The sequence below is a fragment of the Xiphias gladius genome, chromosome 19 (genome assembly GCF_016859285.1).
Source record: "Xiphias gladius isolate SHS-SW01 ecotype Sanya breed wild chromosome 19, ASM1685928v1, whole genome shotgun sequence".
Classification (NCBI taxonomy): domain Eukaryota; kingdom Metazoa; phylum Chordata; class Actinopteri; order Istiophoriformes; family Xiphiidae; genus Xiphias; species Xiphias gladius.
Genome location: NC_053418.1, coordinates 18,715,842 through 18,738,623, shown reverse-complemented (window position 1 = coordinate 18,738,623; position 22,782 = coordinate 18,715,842). Strand labels below are relative to the sequence as shown.

The window sequence follows — 22,782 nt, the reverse complement described above, 5'->3', positions numbered from 1 at the left end:
TAGCTACTTTTCTTTCACTTCCGTGTTACGAAACATGAGCAGAGCAAGTTGTCAACGTAAACAGTGGGTGGCCCCAACTCTTGCTCACATTTGCAAAACCTACGTGTGTAACAGCTTAACGAACTAACTGAACATTATTTTTATATTATGTATAAATTAAGGTTTGAAACTAGCTCTCATTCTAAAGTACATAGTTTGTAGGTTCGTGACAAGCTAACAGCTAACGGTAAATTGTATTTAGCTAGCTAACACCGCTAACGGTCATTACAAACTAGTTACATCAGTTTGCTTTGTTAAGTCAGCTGTCAACTTTTCAGTCAGGTACATCAGCGCTAGTCGGTAAGCATAGCAAACATTTTCAGCCTACTGTAAGTCAAATAAATAGTACGTCGGTAGGTTGCAAGTTCACTTAGCTATAAGGCTAAAAGCTCATTTTAATTATTTTGGACTCAGCGTGACGTGACAGTATTTCTTTTGATATGTCTCCTTGTTTCTCTCAGACAATCAAAAGATGTCTAGTAAAGAAATGAAAACAGCCCTGAAAAGTGCCAGAGAGGCCATTAAAAACAAAGAGTTCAAAGAGGCTCTAAAACACTGCAAGGTAAAGTATCTCAGACGCTGGGAAAAGTCAGGTATTAGCTGTTGATATGCATGTGTTCAAAGGAGTCAGGGTACTGAGTTAGGCAATGCATCTCTTCGCAAAGAGATGTTGTATGGTTGACTGTGCTCTCCTGAATGTCTTTTTAGGCTGTTTTGAAACTTGAGAAGAACAATTATAATGCATGGGTATTCATCGGCTTGGCGGCCAGTGAACTCGAGCAACCAGATCAGTCACAGTCAGCCTACAAAAAGGCAGTGGAGCTGGAGCCTGAGCAGCTACTGGCATGGCAGGTAAGATGGGCAAGTGTAGTGGAAACTGCTACGGTTACTCATTAGATGTCTTACACTGAGAACAATTCATTTATTGATAATGTCTTACCAGTTGAGCTGAAATTGGAGCAGTGAAATTACATCCGGATGCCATTGCAAAGTGGCACAATTCTTAAAAGAAACGTGTCCATTCTTATTGAGGATGCTGCATTTTATGCTACTTGTCTCTGCATATCTAATTATCGACCATGTCAATAATGCGTTTGTGCTTAAGGGCTTAGCTAATCTTTACGAGAAGACCGATCAGTGGGACTTCAAAGTTGAGCTACCTAACGTTTATCAGAAGCTTGTTGAGCTGTATGCCAGGTAAGATATGGAAACATATTTATGAGTACACATTTCTAATAATTTAGTCGAAAATTGTAATAATTTCAGTAGTATTACTTGTGCTTACCTCATAAGGTTTTAGGAGTTTCAATACATGTCGTAGTATGGACTATTTTCATATATTTGATTTTTGATGTTATTGATTTTCACTAAATTCTCCATTCGCAGCTCAGACAAAAATAAATGTTATGAAGTGCTCAAAAAGCTGTCAGATATTTATCAGTCTGACAAAGAATATTTAAAGGTAAGTAATTTTAAAGGCATGTGGTGAAGACTAATGAAAAATTAGTGTTTGGTGTTCTTTCCACAAATTTGAATGCATTTCTCATTGCGGACAGTTGGCAAAGGTTTGGCTGCAGCTCATTCAACTGAAGGAGGATGATGGTGCGGACAAGAATGAGTTACTGCAGCTATGGCAACAGATGACCCAACTCCTCTCTGACTGTCTTAATGAGGAAAGGCAGGACAATGAAACTCAACAGCATGTAAGGCTTCCCCAAATTTGGACTTAAACGCTGCAATATGTTGTGTTTCTCCTTCTGTATAAACACTTTGCAACACATAAGAGTCCATACCCTTTAATCTACAAGTCCCAAAAAGTTATAATTAGAACTTGAAGCAGGTACACCTTACCTCGTGGAAGTCATAAGCCCCCATTTCTCCCACTGACTGACAAAAATAAAGACAATATTTTTCTTAATGCTGTTTTTACTGCACATATCCCTGCCATCTGCCCTTTTCTAACTGTTTTGTTTGTCTATGGTCATCAGTTAATCACAGCATTTGAGAATGCCATGGTTCTCATAGACCCTATACCAGGAGAGAAACACAAGAAGATCTCAGTTGACTATTTAAAATGTCTTTCTAAAGTAAGCAGACCTTCTCTTATGTTTGTATCACCATTACAGATGCTCAGTGATAGTTGTGTTCATATTCATCAAAATAGGCTACCTCATACTTGGCTTTTGACAGTTTTTCCCTAAATCACCTGCTCATCATGAATCTGCTCTTACTTTAGCTGCCACAAGAAGAAGCCAAAATAAAAAAGGCTTGTGAGTCCATGCTGTCCCACTACCCCAACCAAAGTTATCCTCTTGAGGTCCTTTGTTCCCATTACCTCAAAACAGGTAAGATACTTCTGAATATACGCTCTACGTACTATGATTTTAGATTTAATGAACCAGACAAGAGTTTTGTTTTTTTTTTTTTTTCCCTAATAAAATGCCATTAAGTGCCACTCTCAAGCATTGAGGGGAATTGTTGGCCCTTACTATCAGAATGTATGTTAGTAAATGGCAGAGGCAATCTTAATACATGTTATATTTCCATTTGAAGGTATCCTGAATGAGGATACAGTTGGTTGTTTCTCTCAGCTCCTGGACCTGGCGCCTAACTGTGGGTTAGGTCACTTAGGTCTGGGAACCAAAGCACTTCAGGAAGGAAGATATAAAGATGCCATTAAGGATCTTTCACAAGGTTAGTTTGGACAATAGCAAAGAATGAATTCTGTTCTTAGTGCAAAAGACACCTGAACACTTTATAGTGAGACATACACTTCATGACCATCACAGTGATTTAGAATGACAGCTATGGTAACTGACCGTGATCTGCCCCCTCTCCCTATCAGGGTTGAAGAAAATGAGCTGCAGTACAGGATGGTACAGTCTGGCTGAAGCTCAGTTTAAAATGCACAGATACTCAGACAGCACTACATCTTGCTCCCAAGGTATGTTTAGTCTCTTATATATCACTATAGCCATCCAGACGATCTAACAACAGCATGTAATCTCTGATCCAGCTAGTCTAAAAGAGTGTGTCTAATCAGACTTCATAAACATTTACCAAAAAAAACCAACAACAACAACATAAGGATTTGTGAATTAATCACAGATGTTAACTATTATGTTAATGGGCTGTCTTTAGTGCCTGAAAAACTTACTGAACTTCAGTGTTTGTCTGGTGTTATTAGGTCTGATGATGTGTGTTGCTGGAGATAATGAGCTGAGGGTCAAACTGCTCAGGTTGAAGCTAGGGACATTAGTCAGAAATGGAGGAGAGAAGGCTGCAGGCCAGGCTTTGGAGACCTTTTCAAAGGTAATGCGATTGCCTAATCCTCCTGTTTATTCACCATGTTGTTTGTACTAAATTTTTGAATATTCTTTTATTCATTAATTCAACAGTTAAAAGTATTTTATTTATTCTGAGTTTATATGAAGATATTTCACAGTTGTAACCATGGATATACATGTGTATATAGCACTACAGAACATCAAAGGAAATGTCATGTCTATGTTTGTTGTTTTTTCTTTTTTAGATTCCAGATGCTGAAAAAGACCCAGTTCTAGTAGCCCTTAAAGGATGGGCATACCTTAACAAAGGGCAGACTGATCAAGCACTTAAGGTTAAAAACCTTTGAACTACTGAATTCTGTCTATGAAAATGTCCCTTTTATTTTATGATAAACATAGGAAACACAATATTTCAGCAAATAATTAATATGAAACACATTAAACTTATGATGATCGTCTCACCCTGTAAATGAATATGTGTCATGTATTAGATTGAAGATTGATTAGTACAAAATCAAATCTTTCATAGGTGTCATTAGAGCTACTGGCCTCCAACCCAAACCTGGCCCAAGGTTTAGCATTGAGAGGACTGGTACACTTAGCTGAGGGCCAGCAGCAGCTGGCAGAGCAGAGGTAAAAACTGTGTCTCTTTTTGTTTGCATGTTTTTCATCTGTGGGACTCCATTGTCTTAAACTTGAGTAAAACAGTCCATTTGTATGATAAAAATGATACAGTTCTACAAAGTTAACTTTTCTTTTCTTGCATTGTGTAGTTTCTTGAAGGCAGCTACCCAGAGCCAAAACTGTGGAGAGTATTATTTCTTGCTGGGACAACTCTACTGGGACATGGGAGAAGAGACCCGTAAAGACCGGAGCAAAGCCCATACACACTTGCTGAAAGTTAGTACAATTATTGAGAATTTCAAAGATATGGTTGGTAGGGAGAACTGTATTTCACAACAAGATGTACCTGTTTTAGATAAATAAAAACTTTGCCTCATTTTATCTCTAAAATGTTGATGGTCCAGTCTATGAAAGATTGGTGTTGAAGGACTTAACTTGCCCACAAATAAACTGTCATTCTATCTTTTTCCATTGCCAGATGTCAAGTGTAGTGTTGAACTGCAATTTGAAAACTTTATTTGTCCATTTCAGGCTGCAAAGTTAGATCCACATCTTGGCTGTGTGTTCCGCTACCTTGGGCATTATTACCGGGAGATTGCAAATGATCGTGGCCGAGCACGAGGCTGCTATAAGAAGGCCTTTGAGTTGGACAATGAAGATGCTGAGTCTGGAACTGCCTCAGTGGATCTAAGTATGGAGCAGGAGGATATGGTGAGTGGCCTCAGTGGTAAAAAAGCCACAGTGTTCAGAGTTGTCAAGTGTGTTGTTTGCACTTTATCGTGTTTCCTTACAGCTGCCTCTCTTTTCTCTTGACCCTTCCCATGCTCCCCCTTTCCCTCCTTCCCTTTTTATACCCCTTTCCTCTTCCCTAAATGCCATAGGACACTGCATTAGCAACACTACAGTCAGTGATAGAGAAAGCCACTCCAGGCTCAGCTAAATGGGCCTGGATGAGACGAGGCCTATACTACCTCAAGGTTGGAGAGCATCAACAGGCCATAGCTGAGTAAGAATTTAAAATCTGAATCAAATAAATTTATTACTTTGGTTTAGATGTTTTGACTGTATGAGCATTATTGACCAATCAGTTTATGTTAATAGTCTGCAGGCAGCTCTGAGAGCAGACCCCGAGGACTGGGTGTGTTGGGAGTGTTTAGGTGAGGCCTACCTAAACCGCCGGAGCTTCACAGCGGCTCTGAAGGCCTTTGGTAAGGCCCATCAACTTCAGCCCTCCTCCATCTACAGTGTTTACCAGGCTGCTGCAATCAAACAGACCCTAGGCAAGTTCAAAGAGGCGGTCGCAGAGTACTTGCAGATCACTGCACAGCAGGACTATGTTCCTGCTCTTAAAGGTAGGTGTTTGTTTCATTATACCCTAAAAATGCACTACAGTTGGTATAATGTTATGCTTTTTATTGCATATCACTGGTGAGTCATCTGTCTAAACATGGGCATTTAAGTTGATTTATATTGTCTGTTGTTCAGGTCTTGGAGAGTGCCAGCTGTCTCTGGCAAAAAGTTTAATGGAGGACTGCAGAGATGGGGGAGCCATTGACCTCATTCAGCAAGCCATACAGAACCTCTTCACGTAATGATTAGACATTCATTAAACTTGCAAACCATAATATGAAATATTGCTTTGTCTGCGATTCATTACATGGCAGTATCAAAACGACAATGCAGTATCTCCAATTTCGTCTATCTATCCTTCCACATTTCTGTGCTTAAAGAGCTGTGGAGCTGCGTCCAGACCTGTCCTGTTTGTGGAAGCTGCTGGGAGACGCATGCACTGCAGTCAGCACTGTGTCGCCAAACAGAGCACAGGTTTTAGTGCCTGCCCCGCTGGCTGGTTTAGACCCCAACACACAGAGCCACATGCTGAACCAGGCACAGGCACTCAAAGTCGGAGAGAGGTATGTCCACAAACAGACATATGTTTTCTGAGCTGACTATACCATTGCTACTCTGTCAAAAGTTGAGACTGAATAGTTTTAAAGGCATAATAATTTATTTGTTGCCCTTCAATACATGTCTGCCCCTGTTGGCCAAGCATAGAATCAGAATATTGAACATTAAGTACATTATATTGTCTGCAGGTGCTATGCTCATGCTTTAAAGCTGATGTCTGAGGTCCCCAGCCTTTGGTATGACCTAGGAGTAAACTATTACCGCCAGGCCAGCCTACCCTGCCCTACAGAAGGAGACCAGAACTCCCAATCTCTGGTCTTAGAGAAGGCTCAACAGGTAATTCACTGGATCCTACACAACAGTTTTGCTTTGTTTGTTCCCGGAGTTGGTCTTCTAAGAGTTTTTTTTTTTTTTTCTCTTCTCAGTGTTTGAAAAAGGCTATAATGATGGACAGTGGAAACCGCGGCTACTGGAATGCCCTGGGAGTCATTTCCATGAACAAAGGTAACAATGTGCATCCCCATTTTTGTAAATAATAGTGGAATACCATATCTGGTGGACAGATTGACTGATTGGTCAACGTCTACTTGACCCACCAATATTTCATTACTGAAGAAAAAATGCTGTTTCAAGTGCATTATTGACTGCATCCTCTAACTAGATTAATTTATTCTGTTTAGGATTGTTGCTGTAAAATCTTTTTACTTTCAGTTGATAATAAAACGTTGTATGAAAATGTTATCAGCGTGATTTTTCAGAGGAAAAAGACCCTACATTTTGTTTTAGTCCCTTTGCTCTGCCCCTAGAAATTAAATGACAAGCCAGCTGTCATAATACAAAGACCTACGGTTTGTGGAAATCTCTGTCTATTATTGTATCAGACCAAATAGGGTTTGACTTATTGGTATTCCAAAAGCTCTTAATATCTTTGATTAGAATAAAGAGTGCAGCAGCCGGCTCCTTCCACTGTAGCCATAGGTTGCTTTTCAGACTTCTGTACTGCACAGTAGACTGCTCAAAAATAAATGATTTTCATTTTGCAGTAGGAAATACTCAAGTTGTTGGACTCCACATACACTCTACATACCATCAGAGTTCAATTTTAATTGATTCATACAGACTTCATTCAGTCTAAAAAGCTGTAATTTTTCACACATAGCCCCGCCTGATAAACAAACACATGTCTAGGAATTTGAATTAGGCCTGAAACATGAAAGAAATAATATAAATAATCTTATTCAAATAACACAGGCCTTTAAACACATAACTGCTGTCCCAGCCAGACGTGGTGGAAATTACACTGCTCTCCTCATTTTACAGCTTTTAAAATGTGGGTACTAGTAGCAGTACTAAGGCTACTAGTATTTAGGAAAAGTCGTGGGTCGGTAAACATAAACATAGATACATTGGAAATATAAAAATTGTTGTAGCATTAGCTTCGGTGTTAAATAAATCGGCAGACAAAAAAACATAGCCTAATTATGTATGTAGATACAACTTTTTTTCTCTTTTTAATACAACAACTTTTGATTGATCTGTGTCAGAGGAACTAACACACTTCTGTCACTTTCTTTCTGTCACATCAGGTCTTGAAAACTTTTCTCTGGCTCAACATTGCTTCATCAAGTCCATACAAGTTGAACCAAATGTATGTACAGCACATTTGGTCTGGTGGTGAATAGTATAATCAGAAAATATTTTGATGTTTTTACTAGGCTTTATAATATTTCATTACAGAATGTTGTTGCCTGGACAAACCTTGGTACCCTGTATTTGAAGAAGGACAATATAGAGGTGCGGTGTGATCAATTTACTTACACATTCTTCTTGTTTTTATCATAGCTGACATTTTCTTTGCTAAAGTCTGGTCTTTTTTCTTAGCTTGCACATGAGGCCTTCAAGATTGCCCAGTCCTTGGAGCCACTGTATGTCAACTGCTGGATTGGACAGGTACTGATCCCCACTCTACTTTATCTTATAAATACGTTGTAAAACAATACTTTAAAGGTCACTTTAATGCCACTGTGTTGAAGGAAATGGCCATTTGGCAATAATTCACTGTGGCCAGGGGCTTCCTTATCGCATGCACATATACACATATGACACAATGTCAGTTGAAAATTGACAGTATGACTAACAGGGAGAGGGATAATTTGGTAAAATATTAAGATAATTTGGTTGACTTGGGATGCTACAAGTCTTCCACAGTGGTAACAAATATGAAAGACATGTATGCTGGGTGAGGGGCCACACAAGGTTTGATTAAACTGAAAGTAATGGTATAACGGAGTGCTAGTATTCATGAGACTTGATGAATTCCTGTCTTTGTTTTTCTTTGTCTGTATCTGTTTAAATGATAGTTTTATCCCTTTCCCTTTCTACCAGGCACTGATAGCGGAGAGAGTGGGAAGCTATGACACCATGGATCTTTTCAGGCACACCACTGAACTCAGCACACATGTGCGTGACCTTCCAAAACCACTAGGGTTGCATTTGTAATACCCAGCCCTCATTAGCTGGATTTTATTCTTGGCTTCCAACTTTCTCAGTCATTCTGCTCAATGTTCAGTTACAAGCCTTTTGCTACTACTATTAAGGAATTGGCCATGATACAATGATGACCGGGAAATTTGATTTTTTTTTTTTTTTCTCCTCCTTTACTTTGTCAGACTCTGTTTCCTGTTGTTCTTTTGCTCTTCATCCTAATTTCTCTCACTCATCTTTCCCCGACAGATGGAGGGAGTGAAAGGTTATGCCTACTGGGTATGTTCGACCCTGCTGGATAAGAGCAACAGAGACTCTGAACTGTACTGTTACAACATAGTCCAGATGAATGCCATCTCTGCTGCTCAGGTGGCACTCAGCAAGTACACAGGTACAGAATCTATCTGTGTGTTGATGATCATGCAGGATCCACAGATGCCTCAGTTGTGTTTGGGTACTGTGTTAGAGATGGATGTTGTCTGACATGAAGTTTCTTTTGCGTCCCTCTCAGAGAGGATCCAGTCTGACCCTGAAGCCTTCATTATGCTGGGCTACCTGAATGAGCATTTGCAGTTGAAGAGGCAGGCCTTACAGGCTTACCAAAGGTATCTGTCTGAATTACACTGACTGCCTCAACAGGCTCACAGATGAGGCAGTGTACCAAGAAAAGAATGACAGACAAAAGATGTTGCACTGCTATATCATGTATTAGGAACACATTTTGGTACATATTTGTTCATAATTCACTTTTCTCAATCTTAATTCTCTTTCACCAGAGCTGTTGAACTGCTGCAGTCCATGTCCTCGACAGAAGAGCTGGCTTTTGCTCTGGGCAACTATGGCCGTGCTTTATGGTAACAAACAGCTTTCTCATTAGCATGTACTTGAACCATCTTTAAAGATACTTACCGAATTCTCCAATCTCCATTCTTTGTATGTTTGTCTGTGTGTTGTGCAGCACCTCAGGCCAGTGGGAGGACGCAGTGCATGTTTATAATTCCACTCCACTGCAGGAGCTCAGTGATCTGGCCGGACTGGCTCTGGCATACTGCAGGGCAGGACTCATCCCAGAGAGCATCATCGGTAAGAGCTGGAGACTCACTGAAGTTAGAGATTGTATATGTGTTTACATGCCAGAGTGACTGTGAATAAACTATTGTGTGTGTACTGTAGCCTATGAACGTGCCTTGGCTGTGGCTTCCAGTGAGAAGGAGAAAGCGTACATCTTGACAGCTCTAGCCCTGCTGCAACACCGGCAGGGCAACCTAGACTCAGCCAAGACTTTGCTGTTTAAATGGTGAGAGTCCACAGCGTTGTCTGGACCACACCAGTGGTTTTGTATGTTTTTAACCTTGTCCACTAACTTTGAGAGTAAGGCAATATGATGTAGTCAAGGATCCTCTGTTATTTTTCTTAATTTACAAACTATAATGGTATTTCTGTTTCAGTCAAGGACTGTTCAAGTCCTTGTGGCCAAACAATATTGAATTGACAAGCTATGATGCCAGAATACCAAACCTGAAAGTCAGAAAAATTTTGAGAAAACTAAATATTTATATAAAAGGATCACGTAAATATAGTAGTTTCCTGCATTTAAAAGAATGATGTTTGATAGTTAACTGAAAAGTCTTAAATGCTGGTGCTTCCTCAGACCATTTGAGTGTGCCAAGGAAAATCTTTCAAAACAAAAATAGTTGTCAACTACATTACCACATGATGATTATGTGTGCTAATGCTTGTACTATACTTGATCTAAGTATTGATCTGTCTGCTTTCTGTCTCCACAGCTCGATGTTAAAGGAGCCAATCTCAGAGTCTCTGCTGTGTTTATGTGCCCTGGGGTTGGTCCACGGTGATGTCACACTAGCTGCTGCTGCCCTGACTGAGCTGCTGAAGAAAGGTTCAGCCTCTGGGAGTGTTGTAGAGCAGCGGTGTTTACTCACCTGCACCTTGCTGGCCTTACAGGGTAACTACAGTGCGGTGCAAAGAGAGGCTTCCAGAGCAGTACACAGGTAAACTGCTTGTTTGAAATGTTTAGAACACCCTACTGATGTGCTGTACCCTGCAATAGCCTTATTTGACTTTGAAAAAGATCAATTATACATCAGTGTGATCAAACTGCACTTTATAATTGAAGACCAGATTTCCTGAGACCTTTGTACTTTGGGTCACATGCATTTTGTCGGGATTACACAAAAGATAGGAGATAGTATGATAAGTGTGTCTGATTGCATATATCACTGAATTTTATTATCATTCATAGTTTTGGATCAGGTTTAGGTAGAAATTTCGCTGCTTCTATAAATCATATGCTGATTTGTGCTGGAATATTAAAGTAAGTCTGTGCTTGAAAAATTAACTGACTTACAGTTTATTCTATACAGTATTTGTGGTGAATACACCACAAATGTATGCAGGCACTTTTGCACTTTCTGCATTTTTTTGCTCATTCACGTAATCAGAGTAAAGTTCAATAAATGTCCAGGTGAGATTATCCTCTGCCTCCTTGGAGAGTTTTGAACATTAAGTATTATGTGATGCTATTTCTCATGCACTCGCTGTTAATTTTAACTGGTACACCCACTGATAAGTACCTTGAAGAATCATCAACAGGTGCAACAGTTCCCTGTACAGTCTAGCAACATATCATATACATAATAAGTCTTACTCTGTGTGATTTTTCTTATTTACAGCAATCCTGGAAACCCATCTCTGTGGGCCCTCCTGTCCAGAGTGGTACCACAATACTACCCCAGGAAGGCAAATGTAAGCCTGCTTACACACACACACAGTCTTTACACACCTCCCAAACACAGGTAATCTAGTATACTCACACATTTAACTGAGCAGCTTCATCCACTCTCGCTGCAGTACTGCTGAACAGTTCTAGTGGTTTTGTTCATGGTTTTGTCTGCTGTGTATTCCAGGGTGGAGCAATGGCTGGTCATGTTGCCTGCCTCTCAAGTATGACCCAAGGAAAGGTAAAAGTGTGACTTTATAATTTTGTTTAAATGGCATAGTGTTTTTTTTATTATGTTGTGCTCCTGTCTGTTTGTTATGGATTCTTTTATCTTAAGCTGTTTTCACATATGAACAGGTCCGGACATTGTCTGGATTTTCACACATGCAGCACACAACGGGAGATTGTCCATGTGAGATGTGTTCACACCTACTGGAAATACTCCCTTTGATTTAGGCGAGGGGTGGCGCCTGGGTAGAGCATGCAGGAGACAGGATAGAAACGTCATCAACATGCCCACTTGCTCGCTGTGTATTCTCCAGACCTGTTCTATTCACACACTGGCTCAATCGGACATTACATGGAATTTGTACTGGGGAGCTGGCAGGGTAGAGTCCGTTTAATGTCTGAGCGCAAATGTCCGAATCAGTTGAACCACACATTCAGTTCTTCTGGGTAATGTCTAGAAAAGTTGAGTGTTGAGGTGCATGTGTGAAAGCGGTATAACAGTCATTAATTTAATCCCATATTCTGTTCTTTTGCCTAAACTTTATCAAGTTTAATATAGTGTACATTGTAGATATTTCAACAGCTGAAAAACGTGTTTTTCCCTTAGTATCCTTGCCACCATGCTTTTATATTGAACTGAGGTGTTCGAATTTGTGTGCCTGCAGAGGGCGCTGTTGTACAGTGGACTGAACCAGCTGGCAGGCGGAAGACACTCTGGAGAGGACAGTAACAGGAATGCATTGAAGACTATGCAGAGAGCTGTGGTGCTCTGTCCCGGTAGACATACACATAAACACTTAATTGCACAACAAACAAATTGAACTACCTCACAGAATAACACACTGAAAAAGTACATGTTTTGGAAAATAAACCGGTCTTTAAACAAACCTCAGTATAAGGAAGTTCATTTGTGTAAATTCTCTTATATAGGGGCAGTGTAGTGGAGTATTATGCAGGAAATTCCACTTTGAGAACTACTCTTCAAGATAAAGGTGTCCCTGATAATTTACAGTAGAATGAAGTTTTGCTGTTTTGTGGCACAGAGAGCCTGTTTATGTTTATCCCTATCATATAAATGTAAAGCTACCTTGGACCTACCATGAAAGGAATACAGTGAAATGTCTGTGTGATCAGAGTCTCCACTCCTCTCTCTACTTTCAGATGATCCAGCAGCATGGGCGGGATTAATGGCCGCCTGTCAAACAGAAAACACATCCTGCTATCTTTCAGGTTCTGCACCTTGCAGACAAGGACTGGAAAAAACACTCATGTCAGTGGTTTCTGAGAAAGGTGTGTTCATTGGTGATGCGGTTCCTGTTTTGTGTTTGTGTTTGTGTGTGTGTGTGTGTGTGTGTGTGTGTGTGTGTGTGTGTGTGTGTGTGTGTGTTTGTGTGTAACTAACACCTTTCTGTATCCCAGTGCGTAGTGTGGAGGAGATAGAGCGCCCCCTAGCCCAGACTTTAGAAGGCTGGGTACTACAACAGGCAGTGACTGGTCTCGTGCTGGGGGGACAGCTGGAGCAGGCAGAAGCCCTCTGTTCACAGGTTCAACATGAAGACACACACACACACACACACGTTTTCACACACACATCCTTAACATTATTTTCTGATTTACTTTAATCTAGAAATATTTTTATTTTAGTTTATTAATTACACTTGTTTGAGAAACAATTGATATAATACAAGTTATATTCAGATTCATCTCATCCGAGGCCTCTTCCTGTCACTGTTGTGTTCCTCATGCTCTCTCTGCTTCGTCCAAGGTGCTGAATGTTTCCCCAGAACACCCAGCAGTGATGCTGTCACTGAGACAGGTGCAGTGTCAGCGTCTCCTTGTGGCCAATGATGGTACTGCCCTCCCAGACTCTGTGCTGGAGCAGCTCAACAACACGGTGATGATGAACTCCACCAACGTGGGGGCATGGCATGTAAGTGGACACTTAGTCATTTAAAATACTATGCTAGCACTTTGTATCGCAGTGAATTACTGATGAGCTGTTACTTTTTAATTTCGAACACCAGACGTTTAGTGGTACAGAATTTTAAAAACGGTGCTATAGCACGTTGTTCACACAAACTTATAAAGGTAGCAAAACCAACCAACCAACCTTTCATCCAGGTTTGAAAGTAATGGTAAGTAAGTAATGGCTGTCAGTCTCGGATTGTCACTTGTTTAAATGTTGAGATCATGTTGTGTTGAAATGATCACGTGTGGTTTTCCTTACCACAAAGCCATTTTGCCTTGCTTCCACTGAGACATTGGCCTAATAAAGACAATTTCTGTGACTTGCTTGAGATCTCATACTGCAGCACTTAACACCAAATGACTACTACCAGCAGGGGAGAAAAAGCAAAGAAGTCACGCTCTCTCTTGTTAACCTTGAACATATTGGCAGATTGTAGCCATGGTTAACGGCCAAAAATGTTACAGTGTAAATGTGGAGATGGAGTTGTAAATGTGTATCAGTATCAGATTGTCATAGTCAGATCTGTATAAAAATAAATCACATAATAACTGCCAACATGCAGTAAATACTTCTTTGTAATGATAGAAAATAATTATCCATGCTATTGCTGTAAATCCTTTATTTGTGGATAAATAGTTTCTTTAGCTTCAGAGTTCATTGTTACTGCAAATAATGAAGTAGACATTTGGCCTCACTCTTGGTATTATACAAATATGTAATTGAGAAATACCATGATATGCTAACTATATGCTAATGAGGAGATCTTTTCACTGGCTGAAGATATTGGCATTTTTGTGCCATTAGTTCTGTATTTGCTTCAACTTCAAGCAAGAGGCAGTGGATTATTTGTCAGTGATTATCAGATCAAAACTCATGAATGATTTAAGAAAAATCATTCCTCTCTTCTTCTAACCTCTCCTTATCTCATATTGCCTCTTACAATCTCTTCTCTACCCATTCCTCTGTAAATCTCCCATCCTCACCTCTACTCCCACTCATCTTTGCTTGTCCTGTCGCTCTCCTTCTCTTCTTCTGTTCTTCTCTCAGTGGCTGGCTGAGGTGTATCGTAGTCAGGGTCTGTTGGTCCAGGCAGTTATGGCTTACAGAAAGAGTCTCCAGCTTGCCTCACAGCTTGGCCTGCACAGCAGCCAGGTTGCCAGCCTGCTCCGACTAGCCCTGCTAGCTCTAGGACCCTGTATGGTGAGTTCCTGAATAGTATATAACATGAATCTAGATCCCAAATATTCGTAATTTTAGGGTTATAAAGTACAGTTATTACAGCACAAATGTCAAAGATCTTTTCTGTGCAATACTTTTGCTACAGATAAGAACCTTTTAGACATTACAAACCTAAGGGTATTTCAAAATAGAAGTTAAATAATCACAGGAGTAATGTTTTAGCATTAAAGGACTACTAGTGTTTTACAATAATGAGAGGTCATTTACATATTACTAAACACACAGACAGACACACACACACACACACACACACACACACACACTTTTGGGGAAATTACAAAGACTTGAATTCATTTACAGGAGACTTGCCCCAACCCTAACCATAACCACTATTTGCCTAACCCTTGCCCTAACCTTAAACACTGACAGAAAAATCAGCTTTTTCCCAATATGAGACACGGCTTTTGTCCCCAGTTGCACAAGATGTCCCCAATTAACTGGTCTTTAGTCTGAAATTTGTCCCTAAAAATGTACCCTAAGTCAAAACCACACACACACAAGACCAGAGGCAGCTCCTGTCTACATTCCTATCCTGTGGACAAAAACAAGGTAGAGGAATATCCAGCAGAATTATAGGATCAGCAACCATGACCAAATGGGAATACAAACAAGACAAGAAGCTGCCTTTGTGATTTGACCAGGGGAAATGTCGTTTTTAGTCCACTGCTCACAGAACAGAAAATCCCATTGTTGCCTACCATAATCACACACAATTCTTTTCTATTTGACTAACTTTGTGAATATCATCTAATTTTGCTGACAGTCACTGCTCCTCTGAAAGCAGTTACTGACACAGAGTAGGCAGGTGTTACGCACAAAAGTATTAAACTTTTAACCCTAAAGTTATGTAGGTTTCTCTTTGTTAGTGTTATTCTTAACCATGTGTGATCTGACCTCTCAGGCAGGTATCCCAGGAAACGAATGGAAGGACCTGGTACTAGAAGCCACTACTGAGGTTTTGAAGCTGGGTTCCTCCCCTATGGCCCACCTCTTCCAGGCCCTGCTACAGTATGTGACCAAGATGGGAGCCAGGTCAGTGCTTCTCACGATTTTATCCCACTGACTGTGTGTAATACTTCAGATTTATGCCTCCATCTTTCTTTTTAAAGTGATGGTACTTTAGGACCTGCAAAAGCAACTTTCAAAGCAGTCCTGATATAATAGCCTTCTGTCACTACCTCACAGACCTGCTAAGATGCTTAATTAGAGTGCTTCATTCATCAGCGGCTGAAGGGAACGCATATGCCCATCATGAATTGGCTAAATTCCTGGAGAGATGTTGCAGGAACTCCTCTGTGCCAAGCATAATCACAATATCAAAAACCCTTTCATGCCAGAGCCAAGTTTTATTTTATTGTATAGATTGGGAAATGCTGATTTTTAAAAAACAAAACAAAAACGAAAACAGTTATGGACTCAGGCAATGAAAATGAAAACCTTTTGCCCATTTCTGAGCATGTCTTCTGCAGGGAAACAAGACGCTTGTTGGAGAGGCTGGTGTATGTTTCCTCTCAAGACTTCCCAGCGACAGTGGTGCAGGTGGCCAGCTGGTACCTCCTCAGACACTTGCATGCCAAAAACGACGAGGAGCTGATGAATGTGAGCACACAGCTGCCTCATACCTACACTGGCACCGGATGATTGAAATATTTTTGTTGTGATATATAGTCAAATGCCTATTTCCAACCATGACCTCTGTGGGAAGAGCAATAGCACGTAAATAGCAGAAGTGAAACTGGTCATACCTGTGTTCTTATATCTGCATTGGTTATTACCTTTCACCACAACTTTGAGAGTGAACATACTTTCTCATCTTTTTTGCAGGTCCTTTTGCAACATGCCAAAATGAAAGGAGATCAAAGACTACTAGAGTTTAATTCACTGCTGGCCTCTTCTTCATCCTGAATTTTGCAAATCTACAAATGCAGCACAATGAAATCATGTAGCTGAGTGGTTTTATTCACAGGCTGAAGTCATCACCAATAGAGCTTTTCTGGGTCTCTTAACTAAATATGAAATCATATCAAACTGGACATTATTGGTCTGATATTATAAATGTGACATCTATTGGCATTAAATAAGTCTTTGGTTTTTACATTATACCATCTTCAGGAAATCAAAGCACTTCAGTAAATTATCATCAAATCATCATGAGCATTATCACATATTTCAAAATGTACTAATCACATAAAGTAACCAATATCCACATTCAGGCTGAAATAAAGGCATCTTGCTCAGTATATAAAGTTGGTCACATCTTGATTGCACATACATCCTAACGCATGCTGATCTGTCAATATAACATGAATGGAGTATAAAGCAGAACATTATCAACGGTAACATCAGTGACTTCTTTTCATCACCAGTATATCATTCATACAAAGGACATTGTAGACGACATGCAGTGATCCTCAAGACATGTTCAGCAAAAACTATTGCCATATTACACCAATTACAATTGTTAAGTTGTGGAAGAAAAAGGAGAAACTTTGTGCCCTGTTTCCAAAGTATGATTACACCCTGAGTTGAGAATTGTATGCTACTTAGCTTCAGCTTTAGTTTAGTAGGATCCACAGCCCCTCTGTGTCACAACCGTACTAATTTTTACAGTACAGTTGTTTACACCCTCTCAGACACTAAATGGACAGAAATGCTTGGACATGAGTGTGCAGATGTTTTGCCCGCAGCCCCAGCAGGATTGCTGAATGTGTGGAGATCCTTGCAGGATCTTTCTCTTGCACAGTGAGCACACATCCACAGCACCACTATGTCTGTTAGCGACACTCTGCTGAAGCTCTGTCAGTATAGTGTCCGGTGCTTTTGCAATGCCCACGACATTCACTCTTTTGGGGTCAAACACACAATCCTCCTCTAGGCCGCTGGGCACAGCTTTCATGCCGCAGTTGGGGGGGACCCAAGCAGTGTCGTAGCCCTGCGTACTCCAGGTGTACTGCATAGGATGGTTGTCCTTGTCAATACGCTTCACATTGCCAACACGCACATGTAACTCAAAAACCACACGGTCTGAAGAGTTACTGTTCAGTGGATAACGTTCGGCCTTTTTCCTATCACGACTGACATACACACCCTTTCCCAGCATGCCACCTGAGGACTGCTTAAAGCCATTGGCAATGATGAGCCGAGCATTGGCAACGCTGGTGCCGTGGTACATGGTGTAGACGCCCCGGTCCTTGGGCACCTGAGAGGCCCCCAGCTCCACACGAGGAGACTCATCATCATAGGTCACATCCCATCCAAAAAACTGCAGTGACATCCTGCCTCAATTAGGGATGCTGTGAGAAATGAATACGAAAATGGCATCATGTTAATAACAGATTCAGGAGTGACTGGGTGCGACCTTTCATGGCCTATGTTTAAACAAACAAAATACTGGATGTAGCTTTAATACTTCAGTGGACATGGTTTCATGTGGTAAACAGTCTTGCACCAAATCCTGTGACCCGTCAGATTTTGTGTCCCAATTAGGAATTTCAGCTATGTTGCCGATATACACATTTTTATGCTTAGTCAGAAAATATATCTTGATCGCACCAACAGTTGCCTCAATTTTCAGACACAGGGTTACAAATTCTGAAAGCTACGATAACATTTGCGACCTTATCTAGATACTATAGGAGGCACTACATTAGGTTAAAGCAATCAAAAAAGGATAATTTAAAAAAAGTGACAACCTGGTATTTTTTAATTAGGTCACACAATTTGGTCTATCCTATTTGTGGTCTTGCTAGTTATAGCTAGTACGACTCAACCCGTTTAAATTATATACGCCTATATGCTAACGTTAATGCTGTTGTAGCGATATACTAATGTAACGTCACAGACAAACTATCACCAAAATAAACTAGTATCAGTTACAGCTGCAGAAAAGTCGGACCATATTCTCATGCTAACGTAACGTTAGCCAGGTTTTACGAGAGCACAAACGCGGGCGCTAAGACTTATGTCAGACTATAAAGGTGCGCAAACGATGGACTTAAACGCCAACTCACCTCCTTAACTGTTCATTCTATAAATGTAACAAGGTATACTGTTTATCGTTTAAGGTTATGAATTAATGATTAGGTTTACGAACCTTACCGTCAGTGAGGAGTCGTTTTCTCTTTGTACTCTCACTAACTTTCACTTTCTGTTCAAAAGATCGTAATACGTTCTCCGTATACCCACTTGCAAGTCTCTTCACATTGATAACGAGAATATAAAACTATATGACGAGACCCTGTAAGTATGGCCGGTTAGCTCAGTTGGTTAGAGCGTGGTGCTAATAACGCCAAGGTCGCGGGTTCGATCCCCGTACGGGCCACAAACTTCTTTTTTTTATTTATTTATCATTTTTTGGTTTTGTTTATCATTGATATAGCCTTGCGTCCCATAAGCCGTCAATAATAACCGGGACATAATCACGATACAATACACGCGAATTCCAATTGAAATCATTAGCAGGTCATTAGAACTGGGTTTAGAGAACTGTATAACATTTGATATATGCTGTATGAATTCGAAGACAGCTAGATGACCAACTAGCCAAGGGGCTCCAAGTCCTTAGGGGACATCAAAAACCCCAGCTTCACTATGTTGCAATTGGTTTCGGTAATGGGATCGATTCTAATTTTTCTTGGTAATATCTACTGCTGATGCACAACATCTTCTGAGATGATAAAGCGGTTGCTGCTTTATTATGTGTGCTTAGAGCATAGAAAGGGGGATGACAGGTTTCCAGAAACTCATTTTCGCCCTATGTTCGGGTTAATCCAGTCATGGCGACGATGTGGTGACCAACAGCAAGTCAAAAACCCAATTCGTCTCTGTGCTATGTATGTGAATTTGATTTCACTTGCAGTATGCTAAAACAAACTGTCTCCCTTTTCCTTTCGTTATGTCCTCAGATAACTAGGCTGAAAACATTTTGCTACTTCCATTGCTCTACCTTTAGAAATCACGCTACACAGGCCCGTGTCATGTAAAGTCATCAACTATTGCAAAATGCTATATTTGTATCAGCCTGAAAAAAAATAAAATAAATAAAATATTGGTATTCAAGCCATTCCTCATATCTTCAGTTAGACTACAGCTGGCAGGTCAGTCCCCCTGGTAGCACATGAAAAAGAAATGTAAACTAATCCCTCTTTGGCTCTTGAAATATGTCTGCATTGGCTATCTAGTTTCTACCAAAACTTTTATTGCAAACACCTTCCCTCATCTCTTTGCGTGTCCTTTTGGAACCAGCCAGAATTGGTTTCACTCCTCGCCGTCCTGAATTATATAAACGCATCAGTATAAAATCACAAAGCTGGTTATCTGCAGGCTGATGGCATCACTATATAGATATGGAACCTTATCAAACTGGACATTATGCATCTGATAATATAATAAATACATTTATTAGTTTTGGATCTGTTAAATAATTTGATCTTCACTGAATTTGAATCATTTCAGTAAATTAAAATTATGAGCGTATGATCACCTTCCAGAACTTACATCACATGAAATAATTTATGTCCATTTCGCTTTACATGCAGTGTCTCGTCTGGACTGTGCATCAACATAATGCACGATGATAAGGGAATATAAAGCTGGTGCAGTAAAAATAAGAAATTAACATTATAGTAAAATTCATGGACTATGTTTAGCAGTAACAATTTTAACATATCGCACCAATTACAGTCATTCCTTTAGGGAAGGGTGTATGGAATGAGCGTAATTTTTTTCCTCTAATCTATATCAGCATAATTTTCCCTCTGCTCTGCCTCCAGCATGTGCAAAGGCCATGTAGACGTGGGTCGTCTTTGCATCATTACTCAGCTCCTTTTTTCAAGCCATCTTCTTCCCTCATCCGCTGTCAGGGTTTAGCTGGACAGAAATGCTTGGACATGAGAATGCAGATGTTTTTCCCACACTCCCAGCACTGTTGCTTGACGTGTGGAGAACCCTGCTGGGTCTTCCTTTTACACAGTGGACACACATCCACAGCACCACTTCCTCCTCCCCCAGATCTCTTCGCTATAAGCTGTTGAAGCTCCTTCTCTGTGGTGGTGTTTGGTGCCTTTGCAATGCTCACCACCTTCACTCTTTTGGGGTCAAACACACAATCCTCCTCTAGGCCGCTGGGCACAGCTTTCATGCCGCAGTTGGGGGGGACCCAAGCAGTGTTGTAGCCCTGCGTACTCCAGGTGTACTGCATAGGATGGTTGTCCTTGTCAATGCGCTTGACACGGCCAACACGCACACGTAACTCAAAAACCACGCGGTCTGAAGGGTTACTGTTCAATGGATAACGTTCGGCCTTTTTCCTATCACGACTGACATACACACCCTTTCCCAGCAGGCCACCTGAGGACTGCTTAAAGCCATTGGCAATGATGAGCCGAGCACTGGCAATGCTGGTGCCGTGGTACATGGTGTAGACGCCCCGGTTCTGAGGTTTCTGCGATGGCCCCAGCTCCACACCAGGAAAAGAAGCACCATCGTCGACCACCTCCCAGCCAGAGAACTCCAGTGACATCCTGATTTCGCAATGAGGCTGAGCGAGGATGTTGTTCTGCTGAGTGCTGCTGAGATCTGCAACTGTGAGAAATGAAAGCAGAAATGTGTCACCGTGTTACAGCAGATTCAAGAGTGATCAGGGTGGGACTTTTGCTGAAAAGTGGTACGTAAAAGCCATGGAGCCATTTGTTAACCTAGCCCAATGGTTCTCAAAGTTCGACTGTCGATCCCCCCTTTGGAAGAAGAAAGATTCACCCCCCCACACTCCCAATTACTAATGCCAGTTTGATCTTATGAAACAGTATTATCTATCATGAACTGCATTACTCTTTTCATGCATGTTTCTCATTGGATTTTGTTGTGCAGCTGAAAATGCAAGCGTAAGTTTACCCGAAATGTCCCTGCCACTGCCGATCCTATCTGGCACTGCGTTGTAATCTTTATGCGTTCTTGCCTATTTCAATTCAACTTTTTTATCTTCTAATTTGTTTTAATCTTGTAAAATATGTGTCTTTAAATCTATTTTCTTTCCTTTTTTCGATCTTGGACGCGTTGCTTTGCCGTCTCAAGAAAGTTTTTGATAACCTGAATCTTTCCTTCACCTAGTTTCAAAGCACTCTCACGTCGGTTGGTTTTCCTTCACGGATCGGATTCGTCCAACTTTAATCGCACCTCACACTTCGGCCCTGCATGGAAGCCCTACCCCCAGTTTGTGAACCACTGGGCTAGATGGCCACCTACACAGCTTAACCGTGTTTGTGGTCCGCGTGTGTCAGGAAATGTATCCGTCAAAGCAAACTCTGTATACTAAAGGATGTCAGGACACAGGACGACTAAGCGTTACCTCCACCTGTGTAGCCTAAATAGGTGAGCAAAACGATGGACTGTTTCTGTATAAATCTAGCAAAGTATAAAGCTATTTCAGATTAAAAAAGATCAACCTTACCATCAGTGGGAAGTCGTTTTCTCTGCCAGCTCAGGAACGTTAACTTTCGGTTCAGCAGCTTTGGTTATGATGTAAACTTTCACTTCTCTATGGCCGGTTAGCTCAGTTGGTTAGAGCGTGGTGCTAATAACGCCAAGGTCGCGGGTTCGATCCCCGTACGGGCCACATCAGTCGTTTTCCACTTGCAGGTGCTACAATGGCCACCCCTGAGCCGCGTGCTCCAGTGTCAGTGTTATTCAAAGTCTGCATTTCCACCAGAAGATCCACGAGCTCCACTCAAGATCTACCGCGACGTTTGCTGTGGTGTTGGACGACATTTCATGCATCTGGCCACTTGAGGGCAGCAGGAGCAACTTGTGGACACAACACTGACATACCGTCGCCTTTTCAGTTAGAATGGCGAAGTGTGTTATCAGTGGCTTAGTGTCATCCAGTAGGATGCGGCAACATTGTCAATCATTTGGAGTCGTGTTTCTGTATGTAAGTCACTCTCTTGTTGTTTGTTTGTTTTTTAATTTAATTTAAATTTTTGTCTTATTTTTTTCTGTCTCTACCACCTCCTGAGGGATTTTATATGAAAAACCGCCTGCTGCGACCCATAGTACTGGCTCGTTTCTGAAACTAACCCCATCCTGTCGTCCGCGCCGAAATAGCTCAGTTGGGAGAGCGTTAGACTGAAGATCTAAAGGTCCCTGGTTCGATCCCGGGTTTCGGCAGTGAGCATTTTCGTTAGCCTCGAACACCGAGGACAGAAGTCAAATTATTAACACAGCACCGGTATGTCACAGTGTAAATATTGTCTCACAGCGCCTTTTAG

At 41.0% G+C, this 22,782-nt stretch overlaps 2 protein-coding genes and 3 non-coding genes across 8 annotated transcripts; 4 read left to right on the top strand and 1 right to left on the bottom strand.

Annotated features, from left to right (window-relative positions):
- The first annotated feature begins 2 nt into the window (after positions 1-2).
- Positions 3-16,459, top strand: ttc37 (tetratricopeptide repeat domain 37). 4 transcript variants are annotated; one of them, XM_040155065.1, is made up of 41 exons: positions 3-63; positions 501-601; positions 748-891; positions 1,145-1,236; positions 1,426-1,501; positions 1,596-1,742; positions 2,028-2,126; positions 2,276-2,384; positions 2,593-2,733; positions 2,885-2,983; positions 3,227-3,351; positions 3,572-3,658; positions 3,856-3,959; positions 4,100-4,226; positions 4,482-4,661; positions 4,832-4,956; positions 5,052-5,302; positions 5,436-5,538; positions 5,681-5,863; positions 6,047-6,194; positions 6,284-6,362; positions 7,445-7,506; positions 7,596-7,652; positions 7,740-7,808; positions 8,244-8,318; positions 8,592-8,733; positions 8,854-8,947; positions 9,119-9,196; positions 9,301-9,425; positions 9,516-9,639; positions 10,130-10,354; positions 11,036-11,108; positions 11,270-11,323; positions 11,976-12,087; positions 12,472-12,600; positions 12,730-12,854; positions 13,076-13,240; positions 14,327-14,479; positions 15,420-15,550; positions 15,988-16,117; positions 16,343-16,459. In XM_040155065.1, the coding sequence occupies exons 2-41, from the start codon at positions 512-514 to the stop codon at positions 16,421-16,423; spliced, it is 4,713 nt and encodes a 1,570-aa protein (XP_040010999.1). In that variant the 5' UTR covers positions 3-63; positions 501-511; the 3' UTR covers positions 16,424-16,459. The 4 variants fall into 4 exon arrangements, with proteins under 4 accessions (XP_040010999.1, XP_040011001.1, XP_040010998.1 ...); XM_040155067.1 differs by having other exon boundaries at positions 25-103; XM_040155064.1 differs by having other exon boundaries at positions 28-339.
- Positions 16,460-16,816: 357 nt separating this feature from the next.
- Positions 16,817-22,094, bottom strand: LOC120804961. The gene is made up of 3 exons (XM_040154713.1): positions 21,966-22,094; positions 20,379-21,100; positions 16,817-17,798 (listed from the first exon to the last, which is right to left on the bottom strand). Exons 2-3 carry the CDS (start codon positions 21,036-21,038, stop codon positions 17,148-17,150), a joined length of 1,311 nt encoding a protein of 436 aa, XP_040010647.1. The 5' UTR covers positions 21,039-21,100; positions 21,966-22,094; the 3' UTR covers positions 16,817-17,147.
- Positions 18,766-18,839, top strand: trnai-aau. The gene has a single exon. It is a non-coding gene; the product is annotated as a tRNA-Ile (tRNA).
- On the top strand, positions 22,057-22,130 carry trnai-aau. Its single transcript has one exon. It is a non-coding gene; the product is annotated as a tRNA-Ile (tRNA).
- Positions 22,131-22,608: 478 nt separating this feature from the next.
- On the top strand, positions 22,609-22,681 carry trnaf-gaa. The gene has a single exon. It is a non-coding gene; the product is annotated as a tRNA-Phe (tRNA).
- The last annotated feature ends 101 nt before the right edge of the window (positions 22,682-22,782 follow it).